The 17875-nt window shown below is 50.0% G+C and overlaps 4 protein-coding genes across 4 annotated transcripts; 1 reads left to right on the plus strand and 3 right to left on the minus strand.

The window, feature by feature from the left end:
- Positions 1-37: 37 nt before the first annotated feature.
- On the minus strand, positions 38-2296 carry UV8b_00954 (uncharacterized protein; the record flags this gene model as incomplete). Its single annotated transcript, XM_043138452.1, has 3 exons — positions 38-1913; positions 2008-2174; positions 2261-2296. 3 exons carry the CDS (start codon positions 2294-2296, stop codon positions 38-40), a joined length of 2079 nt encoding a protein of 692 aa, XP_042994386.1.
- An 843-nt stretch (positions 2297-3139) lies between these two features.
- UV8b_00955 (uncharacterized protein) lies at positions 3140-7271 on the minus strand (the record flags this gene model as incomplete). Its single annotated transcript, XM_043138453.1, has 10 exons — positions 3140-3157; positions 3345-3412; positions 3476-3614; positions 3682-3990; positions 4047-4337; positions 4405-4559; positions 4621-4912; positions 4979-7029; positions 7128-7172; positions 7253-7271. 10 exons carry the CDS (start codon positions 7269-7271, stop codon positions 3140-3142), a joined length of 3387 nt encoding a protein of 1128 aa, XP_042994387.1.
- Positions 7272-8836: 1565 nt separating this feature from the next.
- On the minus strand, positions 8837-12383 carry UV8b_00956 (uncharacterized protein; the record flags this gene model as incomplete). Its single annotated transcript, XM_043138454.1, has 2 exons — positions 8837-10815; positions 10877-12383. The coding sequence occupies 2 exons, from the start codon at positions 12381-12383 to the stop codon at positions 8837-8839; spliced, it is 3486 nt and encodes a 1161-aa protein (XP_042994388.1).
- A 688-nt stretch (positions 12384-13071) lies between these two features.
- On the plus strand, positions 13072-16461 carry UV8b_00957 (uncharacterized protein; the record flags this gene model as incomplete). The annotated part of the gene is made up of 6 exons (XM_043138455.1): positions 13072-13243; positions 13304-14859; positions 14935-15122; positions 15182-15326; positions 15461-15569; positions 15641-16461. 6 exons carry the CDS (start codon positions 13072-13074, stop codon positions 16459-16461), a joined length of 2991 nt encoding a protein of 996 aa, XP_042994389.1.
- Positions 16462-17875: the final 1414 nt, after the last annotated feature.

Consider the following 17875-nt stretch of genomic DNA (forward strand, 5'->3'; position numbering starts at 1 on the left):
CCAGTCGCAAGCGTATGTGTGTTTCTGGCCGTTGTTGTCATCCGGCATCCGCACCAGGGTCGATGCCTGGCTCATGTGCAAGAGGCTGTCTCTGTGCCAGTTGAGCTGTGGTGTATTTCCTTTTGTCCTCTTCACCCATGAAAAACCCCACCCTGCTTTCAAGTGCTATTTCATATGCCGCGTGTGCCGACTGCGAGCCATTATTCACTGTGTAGCGCCCTGGCTCATTGGACACCGCTCCATCACATAGCAGTTTTCTTCCGTTGAAAGCCGCAAGCTCGGTTGCACGACCAAGACCTGAAAATTGACCGTCAATCGCATTTGGGGGGCGGACAACACTTCTTTGGCGGCAAACCGAGGCAGGCGGCCGATGGGGCTCATTGGCAAGTGCTCTGGCTTCCTTCGCTGGTTTGAAGCTCTCGGGCACGATATTCAATTCATCTCCCTGTTTTTCTGCTTGTTCCGCTGCCTCTCTGGCTGTTGTGTGCATGTTCGCCGCCGCCGCATCAGCTCGTGGTCCACCCCATGTTCGTGAACCTGCCGTTAGAATCCCGTAAACCATGTAGTACCAGTTGAAGAGCGGGTTTAGGATGAACATGAGAGGGTAAAACCACATCTTAAACCTCTTCAGCTTGGCCCCAAAATAGAGCATCAAAAGCCAGTTCAATCCCAACGACACGGCAATGAAGCCCACGGGCAAATTCCGCACGGTCGCGGTTGACGTCAACAGCGCCAAGACCATGATGAGAAACAAAAGCGCCGTGGTTCGTATTGTATCCTGCAGAAACCTCACCAGGATCAAGGCTGGGTATCGCTTCCACAACCGCCAGTCAGTTAGCATGCAAACCTCGTTTGTCACAAACCCCAGAAACCATCGACGCCGCTGTTTGACGAGAGATCTGTATGTCTGCACTGCCTCTGTCTTGCAGAAAGCCGAAGTGCACATTTGAATCTGATATCTTTGCTTGGCACCTATCATGAAGAGATGTGTGAGCCAGCGATCCTCGCCCAAGTGGCACTTGGCATAGTCGAATATGTCGTCACACTCTTCAGCCTTGTCAGAAAAATAATATTTGGCCATTCTCCTAAAGGCAGAGAATCGGAGCATCGTGAGCGCTCCTGGAAGACAAGTAACTGAGCCACAGCCGGACTCTACGGTGCGTTCAAAAAGCTGCCCGTGGATGTATTCCATGTCTTGAAGTAAAGTGATGATGCTGTGTTTTTTAGTCGTCGAGGTGATAACCCCCGTCATGGCCAACATTTGCCTGGCGTTGCCTGGACTGAGTTCCATGTCATACACAAAGTTCTGGAGACAAACTCTGTCAAGGATGCAGTCCGAGTCGATGAAGAGAATGAAGATGTTGTCAAGATGCCTGATGTAGTCTGTATAGACCTTATCAATAAGGTCGTATGTCAATTTTTGGCATTGCCTCTTGCCACCGTGACGAAATCGCGACACGGTCACTCGCACGGCCTTGTAGACAAGGTCAATACAGCTGGGGTATGGTTTCGAAATAATTGACACCCCAAGAGCCTGCATTGTGTGTAGGTAAAGCTCATCTATTGATTCGCCGTCAAAAGATAAGAACAGGTGAATGCATGACGCTGGGTAGTCGCATTCGACGATGGAATCAACAGCGGCGATGAGGACAAGGGGATCTTCATGGTAACATGGCATGACTACGACGACCTTTGGAGCGGTCGAGTCGTCCAAAACTCGTTTGACCCTCTTGTTCCGTCCCAAGTGGTTTGTGACAAGTTGGTAGATGCAAAACAGCCACGGAACGGTGAGCAAGATGGCGAAGCTCCAGAAGGCGAACCATTGCAACAACGAAGAGAAGAATGTTGGCCACAAATTCGAGACGGCTGGCGGCAGGGGAAGCGTCACCAGCATAACCGGTAGAAATATGCATCTTGTCAGGTCACGTCAGCCTTCTACTTGTTCCGCTGCACCTCTGGCTGCTGGGAAGTTCCATGGCCGTTTGGGGCCAACGTAAAGGGACGTACCGAAGGGCGGCAAAAGCCAAACCAACGACGACGCAAAGGACTCGGATTGACCAATGTTCTGCTTTGCCGAACGCCTTTACAAGACAATAGAGGAAAGCAGCAAACCAAAGAAGCCATTCTAGGCAGGCCATCAGCATGACGAGCCCAACAACGGCGGTATAGGCAATCTGTAACCAAACCATGTGAGGCAATTTTACTTGGATAGGCAACGATCCAAGATTGGTGCAACTCGAACCTGTTGATGCTAACTTACGTCTTTGACTGGCCAGTTTACCGTGAAGACACCCATTTTGGACAAGAGTACCTGATAAACGAAAGCCAGAAAAGTTTGGGAGGAGCCTCAGCGAACGTCGAAGAATTAATGAAGCCTTTGAAGACGTTGCATTTTTCCACGGTTTGCAGACGAACGATCGAGGAGACGAGAAATTTTTGTGGCCGGTGACACAACTGCCCTGAATCACTTTCGAGCCTGGGCTTGCGAGTGTCCATGTTTTCAAAATGACAGCTACATGGATATCCGGATACCCAGGCTGTCCTGAAGTAGGGAGGTTATGTACCCAAGGTAGACAGAAGGGGCAAGCGTTGGGCGTGGCGTCTCGCTCTTGCTTAAAATATGAAAAAGACATGGAGGCATTGCATTTCCCCCACCTGCCCTGCCCTGCCCTGCCCTGCCCATTCACCTCTTCGATCATGTCCAAGAGTCACTGGTCCGTTTTCCCGGATGCCGCTGGCGTGGAAGAACTCTACCGGCTTCTGTCTTTACGTTGGGGTTCTAAAACGCTATAACTTTCTTATCAAATACATCACAATATATCGGGCATGTCTTCTTTCGACAGCCAGCATGATTTTGCCGAGGCTGAAACAAGAATATAGGGCAGAAAGCTGCGACCTTTAGCCATGTCCTCCTTGCCTTTGCCTGCTCGCGATCCTCTTGGCAAACCGCAAGCATAGCTCCGCTGCTCATGACCAGGATCGCGCATGCCATGATATTGCGATATCTGATTCGTGAAGAAAAGGCAGTGATGGTATACTCTTGTACATATCAGGGCGCCATTCCTAGCCCCCAATATCTCAAAACATTCGCCAGTGCAAGGCCTGCTGCACTGTTCGTATGCCAAGAATTACCGAGTGGTCATCCGACGTTGTCCACCTGACAGTTTAGATGTCAGCATAGCCACACCGAATTACCACTACTTTATCCCTACTCCCAGGTACTGTTGTCCAAGTCCTTTGTCGGAGCCGGAATACTTCTTCGACTAGCTTGGCATTGCTATATCATGTCTGCACCCTACCCTTCCCTTTCACCAATTAACATCACTCAGCTGTAATTTTCTCACTCTTTGGCCGCGATCCTTGTTTGACCGGTCGATACGATTGTGGTATAGAGCCGTACCTCGCTCGCTTCCTACTTTCCCGTCATTAGGATATGTCAGGTTTCAGTAGGTCTCAGCCAACTCTAGATACCTACCTTCCGGGTCCTCGTTCTGTTGCAGATCATAATTCAAGACTAGGTTTTTGATACGCTGTTGCTCTTCCTTTTCAGCCTGTTGTTGTGTGATCATGGCAATGGCAAAGGTCGAGTCTGATGGTAGCTCGACCGTCCGGGTCTGCAATTCGCACACAATTTGTTAGAAGGGACAAGGGAAATTACAGCAGACAAACTTGCCAACTAACCTGTTGTCGGTTGCCCTTCTTCGTCAGCAGCGAGAATGCCATTTTTTTGCTTGGAGCGGATGGTTCTTGTTCCTGAGCTGTACTCGTGGGCGTTTCCCGGTTCTTCGGTCGGACTGGCAATGGAACATCAAAGAGTGGCTTCCGGTCGAACTTGCGAGATTCAAGACTTTCAGCCATCATTTTGGCATATTCCCGCTCAAACTCGGCTTCATCTTCAGGGTCCACCGCTTCCTCTTGGCGAGTCACGACAATTGATTCTTCTTCATCAAAATCGATCTCGTTTACCGATTCGTCGTCTACGTCCTGCTGCTTCTTCGACATTTAAAATCATTCCTCGTGGCCTACAGGTTGGGAAGCCGACTTACCTCTGCTTCATCATCCTCGGACGCACTATCCTCACCACCTTCTCCGTCATGCTCAGCATCGTCTACATCGACATTATCATCGTCTGATGATGCGCCACTGGTGACATCATCTGCCTCGGGTACCCTGTCGAAGCCGGCAGTTTTTTGATCCTGTACAATGGCCAGTTGAAGAACCTTGGCTGCCTCATCAAGGTTCGCGGCAAATTTCCACTGTGGTCGTGTCATCGAAAAGGTGTCTTGAACGACAAATTCAATATCCATCGGCAAAGAGATTTTGGTGTGGACGTAATACTGAAGACGTGGTTAGCTCACAGTGACTGCCAAGCAGCCTACTGGCGCAGCCCCCCGGGGTACAAACCTGAAAAAATGACAGGAAGTAGTCCAGCTTCTTGCCCGCAGCTCCTCTATCAAAAAACATGCCGCATGTCTCCAACATGGTAGCAACAAGGCGAATGCGGAAAAAGTCATCTGGTGGGTCGAACGGATTCAGTCGTCCTGGAACAGGAGGCCCCCCTATGACAAAGATACTAAGTACGAGATTCTTCGGACCACAGGCCTTGTTGCAACAACTCACCGTACCCAAAGGTAAGAATTTTGTACAGAGTATCAAAAATGACGGGGTGTTCTAGCACTCTATAATTGTAGAGCTCACCAAGGTATTTCACCTCTGCGATACGGCGCTGATACAATCGAAAGTCATTCTGCTCCAAGCCGAAGCTGACAGATTCAATGACGTTGTCGATGATTCTGACCACGAATTCCGGGTGATAACGATACAGCGCACTCAGAAGAATGCCCAGAAGATGAATGTTTCCGTACTTCACCCTCCCGGGTTTCGAAAAGACCTTTTCAAGGATTGCGACGACCTTTTCATGTCAAGTTAACAATTTGCGTCTCTTTTACGGCGGCAATTGATGAGCGGCCAGATGTACCTCTGCTTCTTCCCAATGTAGCCTGCGGATCTGCTTCAAGATTTTACTGTAGTTTCGTTTCGTAATATCACTATACACTAGTTTCCGAATGAATAGTTCCATTGGAGTGCGCTCCTTTTGCTCGATTGCTGGTCTTTGCGGTGGATCAACGTAATAAACAGCATTATCAATGAGCATGCGCTCAGGCTGTCCAATATGTTGCACAGACTTTTTGCGCTGAAGAGTTTCGAGGAAACTTGCCATTCGCGGCGCGGTCTCGGGATTTTTGAGCAGATACCTACCACAATTTTCGACCAGATTGCACAAGATCTCGATATTCATGCGTGAAAAATCATCGAGGCTGACCTTGAGACAATGAAACACAACATGCTCAGGGACCACGCCAAACTTGGTGAGCTCCGCCAGGTAGCGGATATTGCTGAGGCGGACTTGCCCTAGAAAGTCCTTTTCTTTCCTGCGCTGCAAGCTTCGAAACTCGGCGTCCAAATAATCAACAAGCCCCTTGGGGACGTCAGGCATATACCTACCAAGCGTGGCGACCAAGCGAGCCCAAGACGGCAGCAAGTCACTGCGACCCTTGGGCACCTCTGTCAGAGCTTTGACGAGTCGATTCCGGGATGCTTTCGAGTTGAGGAAGCAAAAGTCGATGGCAGTTTGGTCGATGATATCTTTATTGGTCAGCTCCGGTAAGCGTGCAAGTAGCGCGTCGACTTGAGCGCCAATAGTCTTGTTCACAATAGAAGTGGACTGGTCATCAACGGCCTCGGGAGCAGACTTTGGCACGTCGGAGATGTCATTGGGCTCGACTTTCCTGCCCACTTGGTCGTCGCCGTCTGGTTTCTTCTTCTTGCCATCCTCCAACAGGATGGGGGGGACCTTGCCCTTGAGGTCAACTATGTTTTCATAGAATCGACGTTCGTCTTCATCTGCCCAGATACCGTTTCCGTCGCCGGAGCCTCGTAGGAATTCGCTAGTCTTGACCAAGCCTATGGACCCACTCGAAGTCACAAGGGAGTCGTCAGGTTCTTTCAGTTCCGGGATCTCGGCTCCAATGGCGTCGGCAATAACTTGAGCGTTCGAAACCAATCGTTCCTGGGTCTTGACCTGTTTCTCGTAATTTGCTTGTCTATCCTCGAACACTTCGCCAGACTTGACGTAAGCTTCTGCATTTCGTCGGGCTTGAGACTGTATCGATTTCTGATCTCGAACAATATGTGCAACAACATCCTCGAAATATCTCTTTAGAATACTCTTAAACTTGTCTGCTGTATCGGGAGGCGTAAACGGGTGTTGGTCCGCAGGCTGTGCTGTCTTGGCTCCGTCGTCGACGTCGGGAAGAGCATCATTGTGACCGCTGGCCGCACCATCCTCCTCTATGGACTTGCGTCCATCCGAACTGGCGGGCCTCACACCCAAGATTTCCCAGCTGAAGGCCTTGACAAAAATCACCAGAAGTGGGAGGTTTGTGTGCTCTCGATCGTATGCGAGGAGGTCTTTCAAGACCTCGAGAGGAAAGGGCTCAGCGCTGCCAGCCTTACCGGAACCCGGTCGAGGTTTGAGCTCCACGGCTTTCCCTGTAGCGGCTTTACTTGCGTCCTCAGGCTTCACGGCATCGTCCAAGGTTCTCAAAACGCCAACCAACCACAGTTCGGTAATGACTCGCAAAAGGGCCCTTTGACGAGTCATTCTTTCCTTTTCTTCCTTTTCGCGAACTTCCTGAGTAAGATTCTTGAGAGCACTCTTGTCGGGGGTCGCCATGCCCTTTCCCAGCAGCCAAGCGAGGTATTCGGTAAACTCGGGAGGGCCGAAGCGTTGATGTAGGGCGCTTACAATCTCAACGCCAGCTTCAATCTCAGCGGGGGATTTAACCCTGCAAAGACCCTCGTAACATGCGGCTATGATCTCGGACAGGTATTTGTGCAAGCTCAGTGATCGGATCTCTTGAAGAAATGTCGCCAGGTTGGAAGGGGTGACGGCGGTCCGCAAGCGTTTTATAAAGGCTGTATTCCTTTTCAAGGAAGAGTCAAGGGATTCGCCGACATGGAAAAGGTCTGCGGTGATGAGCAAGGTCAGTCAGCCTCGGGCGGGCATCAAAGCAAACTTGGGCGATGCCCGTCGCAACAGTGCACCAGAAAGCGGAGAAACATACCCTTCTCACCATCCCAGGCTTTCTCATTCAGCTCGCGCAGTTCGCCTGTAGCGCAAACACGTTAGCATGCAGAGCAGAGAGAGCCCTTGGAGACTTGACGCCACCAACTGATTTGGAAAACGTACGCTTCCTCTGGCGGTCCATTGCAACCACGACCTGGGTAGGTAGTTGCGATGACCTGAGCAAAGAAAAGATAGTTGGGTGGTGAAGAGCGGCATTGAGCAACGATGATGCTACCAGATGTGGTGGGTTGTTTGAAGAAGACTTGGGTCGGTGGTCACATAATAAGTCTCAAGCGTTGACAGAGTCTGTGACTTCTTCGAGTACCCTTCTGGTGGATCCCGGTCCGTCTATGGAGGGGCAAACCGCCAACGAGAGCCGATGTTTAATGCCCCGTCAGGTCAATGAGCAAGAGATTTTGTGGGCCGGCTGGACTGGACACGGCATGAGTTTTGCCCACCCCTAGGTACCTGTCGAGTACCTAACCTGCCCACCTGACAGATAGATACCCGCAGGTACCAGACTCATAACATAACTCTACGTGACTCCCACTCTACGGAGTAAAGTCGTCTGGTCCGTTCTTGTGAATTGAAGCTTTGCAAACTCGGCGGCGAACAAGCCTCCCAAGTCGTAAAATCGAATCATGAATACAACTCTGGCCAAGACACATGTGGTTATTGACGGGTAGGTTGCCCAGGCACGCAGAGAATCGCATTAATTTACCCAAGGTACCTTTGCGCGCCACCCCGTCTCTTGGTGACAGCTTGTGACAGCCTGCGACAGCCTGTACAGCCTATGACAGGGTTCGTGACAATTTTAACAGACATAAGTGTCAATGGCAATAAAAAATAGTCATAGGGGATACTACGACACTTATAGAGTGGCAATTATAGTACTAATAATACTCTGCTATGTAAACGGCGGTAATAAATCCGATTCTGCTATGCTTTCTAGGCAGAAGCTCACCGCAGGCGGCCCCGAGCAGCGACCCCGGAGGGAATAATAGAAAATGCATCCAGATATGAGAACACCAGACTCTAACTATTTTAAATCTTGTATTATATATATTACTATAATGCATTATGTTGCTTTATTGCAGTATAATATAGCGGTGAAATAAGGCAGTAAAATAAGCCAGTAAAATATGCATGTTATGTACCTGCCTAGCAGTTAAAGGCTACTGCTAAAGGCTAAAGGCTGGGGCCACGGACACGCTATATAGCAGCTGTTTTCTAGCAGCCATCTTAAGCCGGACTACGTGCTATTGACATGTACATGTATTTACCCGTCTAGCTACCTCCGCTTTCACTGTGCCTCCTCTGACACCGAAGAATTCGACGACACTTCGAGTCCATGATTATGCCCAAGCCGTAGCCAGTAACGACGGCGAGAGGCATGTTGAAGAGCGCAGCCTGTAAGGTAAGTCAACCCAGGCAAAAATGAGATCAAGCATCCAGAACTCTTCGACGAATGCAGCCAGAGCTGAGGCCATGAAAGGGTCTGCGCCACATGAGGAGAAAAATTCACACCTCATGAACAAAACAAGAGGATAGCCATTAGAGCAATCAGTATCGCCAATCCGACCTGGATGGGAGCAGCTGGGTCGTTGTCCCTCGCAGCTCGAACTCTTTCTGCGGATCATGTCGGCTGTGATGGAAAAACTCAATGCCTTTTTTTTTTTCTTTCCATGTCCGTACAATAATCCCTCGTCAGCCTAACCATCTTTCAAACTCACCAGTGGAGGATTTGGGCTCTTCAGCACTGCGGTTCTCGTTCTCTAGCCCTTCCAACACCCCAGCCCCTTTCTTCGCGTCTTGAACACGAACGCGGACTGGATGTGCAAGTGTCACGGTCTCCATGCCCACTGGTACCGAGTCCTCTGGTCCCATGGGAAGCTGGTCAATGTCAATGGGAAGATTCAACAAACTCTTCAGAACAACAAGGCAACCAGCTTTGCTCATCACTTCGTTAGACTCTCTGCATGTTTCCGATGCCACACATTCCATGCATCCTCGTTGGCATTGGCAGGCCTCGACTCTTTCGAGTGCGATTCTTAGCAAGCTGCCAATGTGATCGAATGCCTTCGTGCTGATGCCTGATCCGCCAGCACCGCCCTTGGCATCGTAGAAAGTCAGTCTTGCTGGCCGTTTCCTCTTGGACTCTAGCTTGGCAAACTCTTTCAGCGCGACTTTGCATTCCGTCCGGACATCTTCCGGCATGCTGATGACGAAGGTGGGCAAGAGACTCATGACGGCATGCTCTGCAGCGTGTATTGCAGCCGCCGAATTCAGTCGGCGACCCTGTAGGATGTCGAGTGCGTTTTTCGGCACGTCTAGCCACAAGCCTTTGCTGTAGCGGATGACGGGCGGGTTGTCTACTTGGACAGCGTCGAGGACCCGTCCCTTCTTGTCCACTTTGAAGTACCCAAACACATTCTGCTGGATTTTGATGGCTCCGTAATACGCCCGTGAAAGCGACGATGTGATTTTCCGTATGGCCTCGATTTCTATAGGATCTATATCAGTATAGTCTCGCTGCGTCGTCGTCCAGTCAACTTTGGCCTTTTCCACCTTGGCCATGAGCTTATCCGGAATAAAGTCTCGCACGAGGTAGGTATTTCCCTGGTGGAGAAACATGGCTCCGTCGTATATTGTAAATGTCGCCCGAGACGCCTCTAGCTCTTCTAGGACTACATTTCTGCCATTTGTGATGTCGACGATGGCGAAATGCTCGTCTTCGGCGTCTCTTATAGCAACGTACCTGGAAGGATTTGGCCGGAAGCGATCGTGACAATGATAGTAACCCATCTCGTCCTTGACTAAACGTTCGTTGCAAATGCTGGACAAGTCGTGCCCAAAATACTGGGCATCCTGCTCGGGCCGAATGGGCATTTCGTATGCCGCGCATTGGATGTGCCCCTCGCGTACGAGCAAATTGTCAAGGTCCACCCGGAGTTGGCAATTCGGCTTGGTGAACAGCTCCTCGGGGTTTTGCATATAATGCTGGTCTGTCGGAAAACAGTCCCCCACCAAGATGGACAAGGAGTCCTTGTTCCGACGACCCGCGCGACCACTTTGTTGACGCAGGTTCGCGATGGTATATGGAAACCCCCAAGACATGACACAATCAAGTGTACCGATGTCTATGCCCAGTTCCAGCGCCGTGGTCGCCACAATGCCGAGCAGTTTGCCCTCGAACATTTCAGACTCGATGCGGCGTCGATCAGCTGCAGTATACCCACCTCGGTAGCCCATGACGAGGTTCATGCATTCGGGCCTGCCTAAAGACTCCAATTCCTGCTTGACGGCACTCACCAACGCTTCGCACTGGGCCCTGACCCGACAAAAGGCTATGAGCCGAACACCTCGCAACATGAGGGCACAAAATAATCTTGCGCATTCAAACTTGGCGTTGCCTCGGCCACTGGCAGGGTCTTTGGGGTCTTTGTAGGGAGTATTCCAGCACAAGAACTCTTTGCGCCCTGACGGCGAGCCGTCAAAATCAACCAGAGTGACCTCTTTCACGCCAAAGATGGTTCTGAAGTGCTCCTGAGGGTTGGCCACAGTCGCGGAGCAGGAGATGAATCGAACCCGCCGATTTCCAACCGCGGCGCAGATTCGTCTCAGTCTTCTCATGATGAATGCAACATGGGAACCAAGCTGCCCGTTATAATAGTGAAGCTCATCCACTGGATCCAGCCTCTATTAGCCGCTTGTTCACATACCCGGACGGAGCAGGTTGCCACGGACCTACTACATATTTCAGATTTTTGAGAAAAGTCCTCCACTTTTCTTCTTGGGGCAAGATCGTAGCATGAAGCATGTCTGGGTTTGTAAAAATGATCCTGGCTTGTTCACGTATTGCAGCGCGTTCATTCATTGGCGTGTCTCCGTCAAATGTCTCGACAAGCGCATCTCCCAGTCCGGGCATATAAGACAGCATGTCCCTCAAACTTCGTTTCTGATCCTGCGCCAATGCTTTTGTTGGGAAGATGTAAAGAGCTCTAGAGTCATAGTTTCTCTCCAGTTCACACAGAATAGGCAGTTGGTATATAAGAGATTTTCCTGAGCTTGTTGACGTTGCTACGACAACATGCTCTCCTTGGTCGAGCCTGTTGAGAGCTTCTGCCTGATGAGCGTAAATTTTGGTGATGCCTTTAGCATTGTACAAAGCGTTGACAATATCTTGACTCAAAAGAAAACCAAGGTCACCGTAGATGGGCTCCTGCGGGTCGAAGACTCTGTGCCCGTCCGGTACGATTTGGCCTGTATACCACGGGCTGTCTTTGAGCTGTTGAACAATTTCGGGTATGGATTTACGATCCTTTGGTATGTTTTCGGGAATAGGGCTTGGTATGGTGTCTGCAACAACCCTCGGATGAGACGGCCTCGGGAGAAACTTTTGCGCCATATGCCTCAAAGTCATATCTGGATCCAACCTATCTTCGACACATTGGCTCAGGAATGTGTCGATGGCACTGGCGAATTTCTGATTTCTCCGGTCAATCAACTGTCTCATTTGCTTCTGCCCAAAAACAGGCATCTTCAGTTGCTCATCCCGAAGTCTGCGATTCGGCGCCACCGCTTCGCCAGTTCTCTTATCCTGGACTTGGCGCTTCAGATCTCCATCAATGAATTCGAAGAATAGTATTTCCCGCTCTCCCGTGGATTCTCCATCACGACGATTGTGCAGTGTTTCGTCGCCGGTCCAGCCTCCCACGGATAGGTCATGAACTGGAGCTTGAGACCGAAGTGATTTTGAATTTTTAAAAACGTCATCTCTTTGTGACCCCTTAATATCGAGCTGTAGCATAAGTTCATCCACGTATGTAAAATTGATGCCCTCAGGGCGCAAAGCCACTATGAGAGCCACATCATCCTCGGTCAACGGATGTTTTGTATGAGTCTCAACTGCTGACTTTATTGTCTCGAAAGTAGTTGCTAGATGTTTACGGGTACAACAGAACGTGAACACGAGGTTCAAGGCCCGGTGAGTTTTATCAAGAGACTTGAACAACTCTGGCCATTCAATGACTCTCGAGACCGGAGATACCGACTCTGACTGAGAAGAACCTTTTGATTGCGTTTGCGGCTTCTGGGGCTTTGTCTTCTTGAACTTGCCAGGTTGTTGTGATGCACGCTCGTGATCTATGATGGAAGTCGAGGTGTTCCAATCCTCGCGCTCTCGTTTTCTGTTATTCTTCGGGTTGCCCTGATCCACGCCTGAGTTTCCGCCTAAGTTGCTGACGGAGCTCATAGTGGTATCTACGACATAACTTTGCGACCCCCCTGCTTTTGTCTAATTCGGAGCAGAGGATGCCATGATGCCATTTCAGTCTGACGCATCGCCCTCGCTGGCGCTGATAATGATTCACGTCACGTGACTTATGGCAAGGGGTCGCACTTGCCGCAGGGACAGAACAACGGAAAATTTAAAGACGTGTGATGGTGGGGCATCCATCAAGGTTCTCTTTGCTTCTTGAATCCATCAGTAGGTACTCCGTCCTAAGCACGCAGAGAGATTTTAACGGTAGATCCTTTTCCCGAAACGCTCAATGGTCCATGTTTTCCACCCCACCCACAGCGGGAAGAACCACTTGACCAAGCTCCAAAGGTACCTGCAGCCAATAGCCAAGAGTAACTGATACGCATGTACTCCCTACTTCCGACCTATCGAGAAAGCCGGTTAAGCCAAACCAGACAGCACCTCGTCTCTCAACCCGGGTGGACTTGTCCACGTCAACTCTGCCAATATAATCACGAGGCGGCTTCTGTGCATGGTATCTCAGTCCAAGCTGAGCGTGTGTTGGCCTGTTTCCTTACTTCTTCTGACTCAATTAGCCCCGCACCCGCAGTCAAGCCTCTCTTTTCGCAATCTGTATTAGCAATGTCTCTCTCCTGAAGAAACCCGGACGTGTCGCAGAACCCTCGGACCAGCAGCCAAAATGGCGGCGTTGAGTCGCTTTGCCTTCTTGGCTGCGGTTTTTCATCTTGTATACATATATTCCATCTTTGATATTTACTTCGTGAGCCCAATAGTGTCAGGAATGCAACTGTTCGCTGTGCAACGGCCACCTTCGAGGAAACCGCCTGCTGACAGACTAGTTCTTTTCGTCGGTTGGTGATTCTGCACCCTCTCCCCAAGTCTGCTACAACATGCTAACTTGCGCTCTGCAGGTGATGGATTGAGAGCGGACAAAGCTTTCCAGTCATTTCCTGAACCATATCCACGAACCGAGGACGATCTCCGTCCCAGACCGCTTGCGCCTTTCCTTCGATCCCGAGTTCTCCAGAAAGGCACTTTTGGCGTTTCTCACACTCGTGTGCCAACGGAATCTCGTCCGGGCCATGTCGCACTGATTGCTGGATTGTACGAAGATGTTTCGGCAGTGGCGACTGGATGGAAACTCAATCCGGTCAATTTTGACAGTGTTTTTAACCGTAGCCGCCACACCTGGAGCTGGGGAAGCCCTGATATTCTCCCGATGTTTCAGCACGGAGCGATCCCTGGTCGCGTTGATGCATTTATGTACGAACCCGGATTTGAGGATTTCAGCCAAGATGCCCTCCGACTGGATTACTGGGTCTTCGATCACGTCAAAGGATTCTTCAAAGAAGCTCTTACAAATCAGACACTCAACGAGGCTCTTCGGCAAGACAAAGTCGTATTCTTCCTTCACTTGCTCGGACTGGACACGAACGGACATTCATACCGGCCGTATTCAAAGGAGTATCTCAATAACATCAAGGTAGTTGACCAAGGGGTGAAGGAGATATCTGAACTTATCCAGAATTTTTATGGGGATGACAGGACAGCTTTTGTCTTCACAGCAGACCATGGCATGAGTGATTGGGGTAGCCATGGCGATGGCCACCCAGACAATACCAGAACGCCCTTCATCACCTGGGGGTCGGGAGTGGCTCTGCCCGAACTACACAGCGGATCTATTGCTCCAGGGCATGACGCCTACTCGTTGAGCTGGGGACTTGACCATGTCCGTCGACACGATATCAACCAAGCCGACATCGCTGCACTAATGGCTTACTTGATCGGCACCGAGTTCCCCGCAAACTCCGTTGGCGAACTGCCTCTGTCATACTTGTCTGGCGATATTCGTGAAAAAGCAGAAGCTTCTCTTGTCAACGCGAGGGGTATACTGGAGATGTATCGCGTCAAGGAGCTAAAAAAGAAGAGAAATGAACTGCGATTCAGGCCATACCGCCCACTTAGCGACGCCAACTTGATTCCCGAACATCGCATTGCGGCCATACAGGATCTTATAGTAAATGGAAAATACGAAGAGGCGATCGAGGAGTCTGACAACCTCATCCAAGTGACACTACAAGGCCTTCGATACTTGCAAACATATGATTGGCTATTTCTTCGAGCGCTCATCACTGTAGGTTATCTTGGCTGGATAGCGTACGCGCTTACCACTGTCGTCAACAAATTTATAGTCCTAGAGAAAGTCACCCCCGAGAGAACATATCTAGGCGTCACGGCATTTTCAGCTCTTCTTGCTGCTCTGTATGCATCCTTCTTAATTTCAAAATCACCGGTAACGTACTACATTTATGCTCTGTTTCCAGTTGTATTCTGGGAAGAAGTCTATGCGTACCGAGCAAGTCTTCGACAAGGCAGGTCGCTCCTGCTCTCCAATGTCGAATCTACCGGCGGTGTATTCACGCTACTTTTTCACGGCGCCCTTTATATTGCTGTAATGCAGTGTTTGGTAAGTGCAGATCCCCGTCGACGCTCCTGCCCAGCCAGTGCACAGTCCCGCGAAACATCCTGACACTTTATCCAGGCTTTGGCATACATTCATCGTCAAGTGTTAACAGGTGTCTTCTTTCTCGCCGCCACTTGGCCAGCGACGTATGGTATATCATTTCTAAAACGCCATACTCTTCTCAGCTTGGTTTGGGTAATTTCGTGCTTGGTTATGAGCACTTTCACATTACTTCCAGCGATGAAGGTTGAAAATGTGCCCCTCATGTAAGTTGCTAGAAACACCTTCGGGGACTAAGAAAACGACTGACGCTAACATTTACCAGCTTGGCCGGCGGCTTCATGATGTTCCTGATAGGTTTGTTTTATCTGTTCCTAGAAGACAACATCCTTTCGAAGTGGGACACCAAGCTACGTTCGCCAGGTAGCGAGGCAAAGAGAACCGTCCGGCGGACGCTACTGGGTGTCCAGGTACGTTATCAAATGCATTTTATCTTTACCTCATCTTTTGTGAGCCCCGAGAGTTTTTTCCCGTGCAATAAAAAAAAAGACAGGAGAAAAAATGAAGCAGTAGAACTGTATGATTGACTAAAAGGTCTCCTAAGCTTGGATTGATTCCCTTGTCAATGTTTGTCACTCGATCCAGCGCCTTGTCCCTTCAGTCTAAACAAGGACTTCCCCTTGGAAACCAAGTGCTCGGGTGGGCTGTTCTCGGTAAGTCGTGCTCGTCCCTTCCCTGACGCCTGCCGCTGACCATTTCATGAACCTGGTCTGACTTGTTGCAGTTGTTTCCCTGCTGATGCCCGTGACCTACCGTCTGCAGCCAAACACGCACTATATGCATAGACTAATCGTCATATTCTTAACATGTGCACCTACCTTTGTGATTCTTACAATATCATATGAAGGCTTATTCTACGTCTTCTTTTCTGTCACGCTGCTGATCTGGGTCCGCCTCGAGTACGTGGTAGAAATTTTTGGTCGAAGAAGCGAACAAAAATCCGAGGCGAACCAGATGCAAAAGCAAGCTCAACATGGTTTGGCGCAGTACCGAGCCTTAAAACTTTCGGACGCACGAGTGGCACTGTTCTTCCTGGTGCTATTGCAGTCAGCCTTTTTCAGCACCGGCAACATCGCCTCCATCTCTTCGTTCAGCCTCGAGAGCGTGTGCCGTCTATTACCGATTTTCGATCCCTTTTCGCAAGGCGCACTGCTGATTCTGAAATTGATGATACCCTTCGCTTTAATTTCCGCCAACCTGGGTGTCTTGAACAAAAGGCTTGGGGTTGCACCGTCCGCACTCTTCATGGTGGTCATGGGGATTAGTGACGTTCTTACTCTCTATTTTTTTTGGGTCGTCAAGGACGAGGGATCATGGTTGGAAATTGGCTCCACAATTACTCACTTTGTCATCGCAAGTCTGCTTTGCGTGTTTGTCGCCGCTCTAGAAGGCGTGAGTGCGATGTTTATATCAGGCATTGAGCTTGAAAAGCAGCAAAAGATGCCGCCCAACATCTCATCAGAGCAACTGGGGTCGTCGGACACGAACACCAAGACTACCAATGGACAGCTTCATTCATCTCCGAGTAGGAAACTACGTGGATGAGGGCTCTTTTTTTTTTTTTATTTTTTTCACAGACATAAACCCCTAATCTGACTTTGTATAAAAGGGCCATGTGAACGCCAAGCAATCAATTCGATGCAATACTTTTGAACTCGGCCAGTTCCTCGCCAAGTATATAGCTCCTGACGGGATGAAGGACGGAAATGAGGGTGGCATAATGGGGTGAAGTTTTTTCCTCTTCTCTTTCTTTTTCTTTCTTTTTGTCAAGGGGCGTGGAGGGTCGGGTTGATTTGGTTCGGCGGTTCCACCAGGAACCTGCTGACTTGATGATGTAGGATAATGGATAATGGCAAGACGGGTGTATATCACAGGTATCTTGCGGATGGGGAGTGCGGCACACATGGGGCTCGAAGTGCATTGAGGCTTCGGTTGATGAAAACCGAGTGCAAGTGAGCAACCAAGCTTTACACAAGTACAAAAGTCATGGCACGACCCTGGGAGTGACGAGGCGCAGTAGGTACGGGGTTCCCGACATGTCCTGTTAGGATGGAAGGTATTTTAACCTAGCACTTGCAGCTGCTATGTTTTTATCCAAGGCTTGGAACATTATCCAGAGTTACCAAGCCTCGGGCACGGTGATGGCCACCGGAACAAAGGTGCTGGAGTATACTTTGTATGTTGTTGTTGTTGTTGTTGTTGTTGTTGTTGTTCTTGATCCGAGGGGACGTTAGCTCATTGGGAGGTAGGTAGATTTACCTATTGTAGTCTGGTATGAGCAGGTACTAAGGCACTCCGTACCTTTACGCTACCTACAGGTACGGAGGAGTGACATGTTAGGGCCTAGGGGATAGCGTTCAGTCTCGGGGTCGCTATTTTCAATTGGTCAATAAGATACTTGTGAGGTCGGGTGTTATACCGAATCTGTGCAGCCGAGGCACTATCAAACCTAGGGGCGCAGCAAGAGGCAAGGTCGTCATTGCCCCGCCGCCGGCTCCCAAAAATTTTCACAAATATCGCAATAAGATGACGACACTGTGCTGGACCCTGTCACCCCGGAGGCTAGTGCGGACTCTGGAGACCCTCCCCCCCGGTCCAGAAGGAAGAAACAAGGGAAACCCGAAACTAACAAGGTTGAAAAAAATAAGGCGTTGAAAGGGGAAAGCTGAATCGAAAGACGGCTGTCTGGAGGACAAACAAATGCTACGGGTCAAATGGAAATGGAACTGGGGATTTGTCCCCCCGTCCGCGCAGGCAAGGCAAGGCTGACTTGTCTTGTCACCCACCCATCGTCGCGTCCACAGTGTGCAGGATCCGCACTGTCTGTCCCTCGAAGGTTGCCCCGACCAGAGGCGTTAGTCAGCCAAAATACAGTGATTTCTGATTTCTATTGCTCCTTGCTCGTTAGGAGGTAGGTTCAAGTTTAGGCGCCCATTTCTGCATTCTGTTGGGACAGGCC

The sequence above is a fragment of the Ustilaginoidea virens genome, chromosome 1 (assembly GCF_000687475.1).
Source record: "Ustilaginoidea virens chromosome 1, complete sequence".
In the NCBI taxonomy this organism is placed as follows: Eukaryota; Fungi; Ascomycota; class Sordariomycetes; order Hypocreales; family Clavicipitaceae; genus Ustilaginoidea; species Ustilaginoidea virens.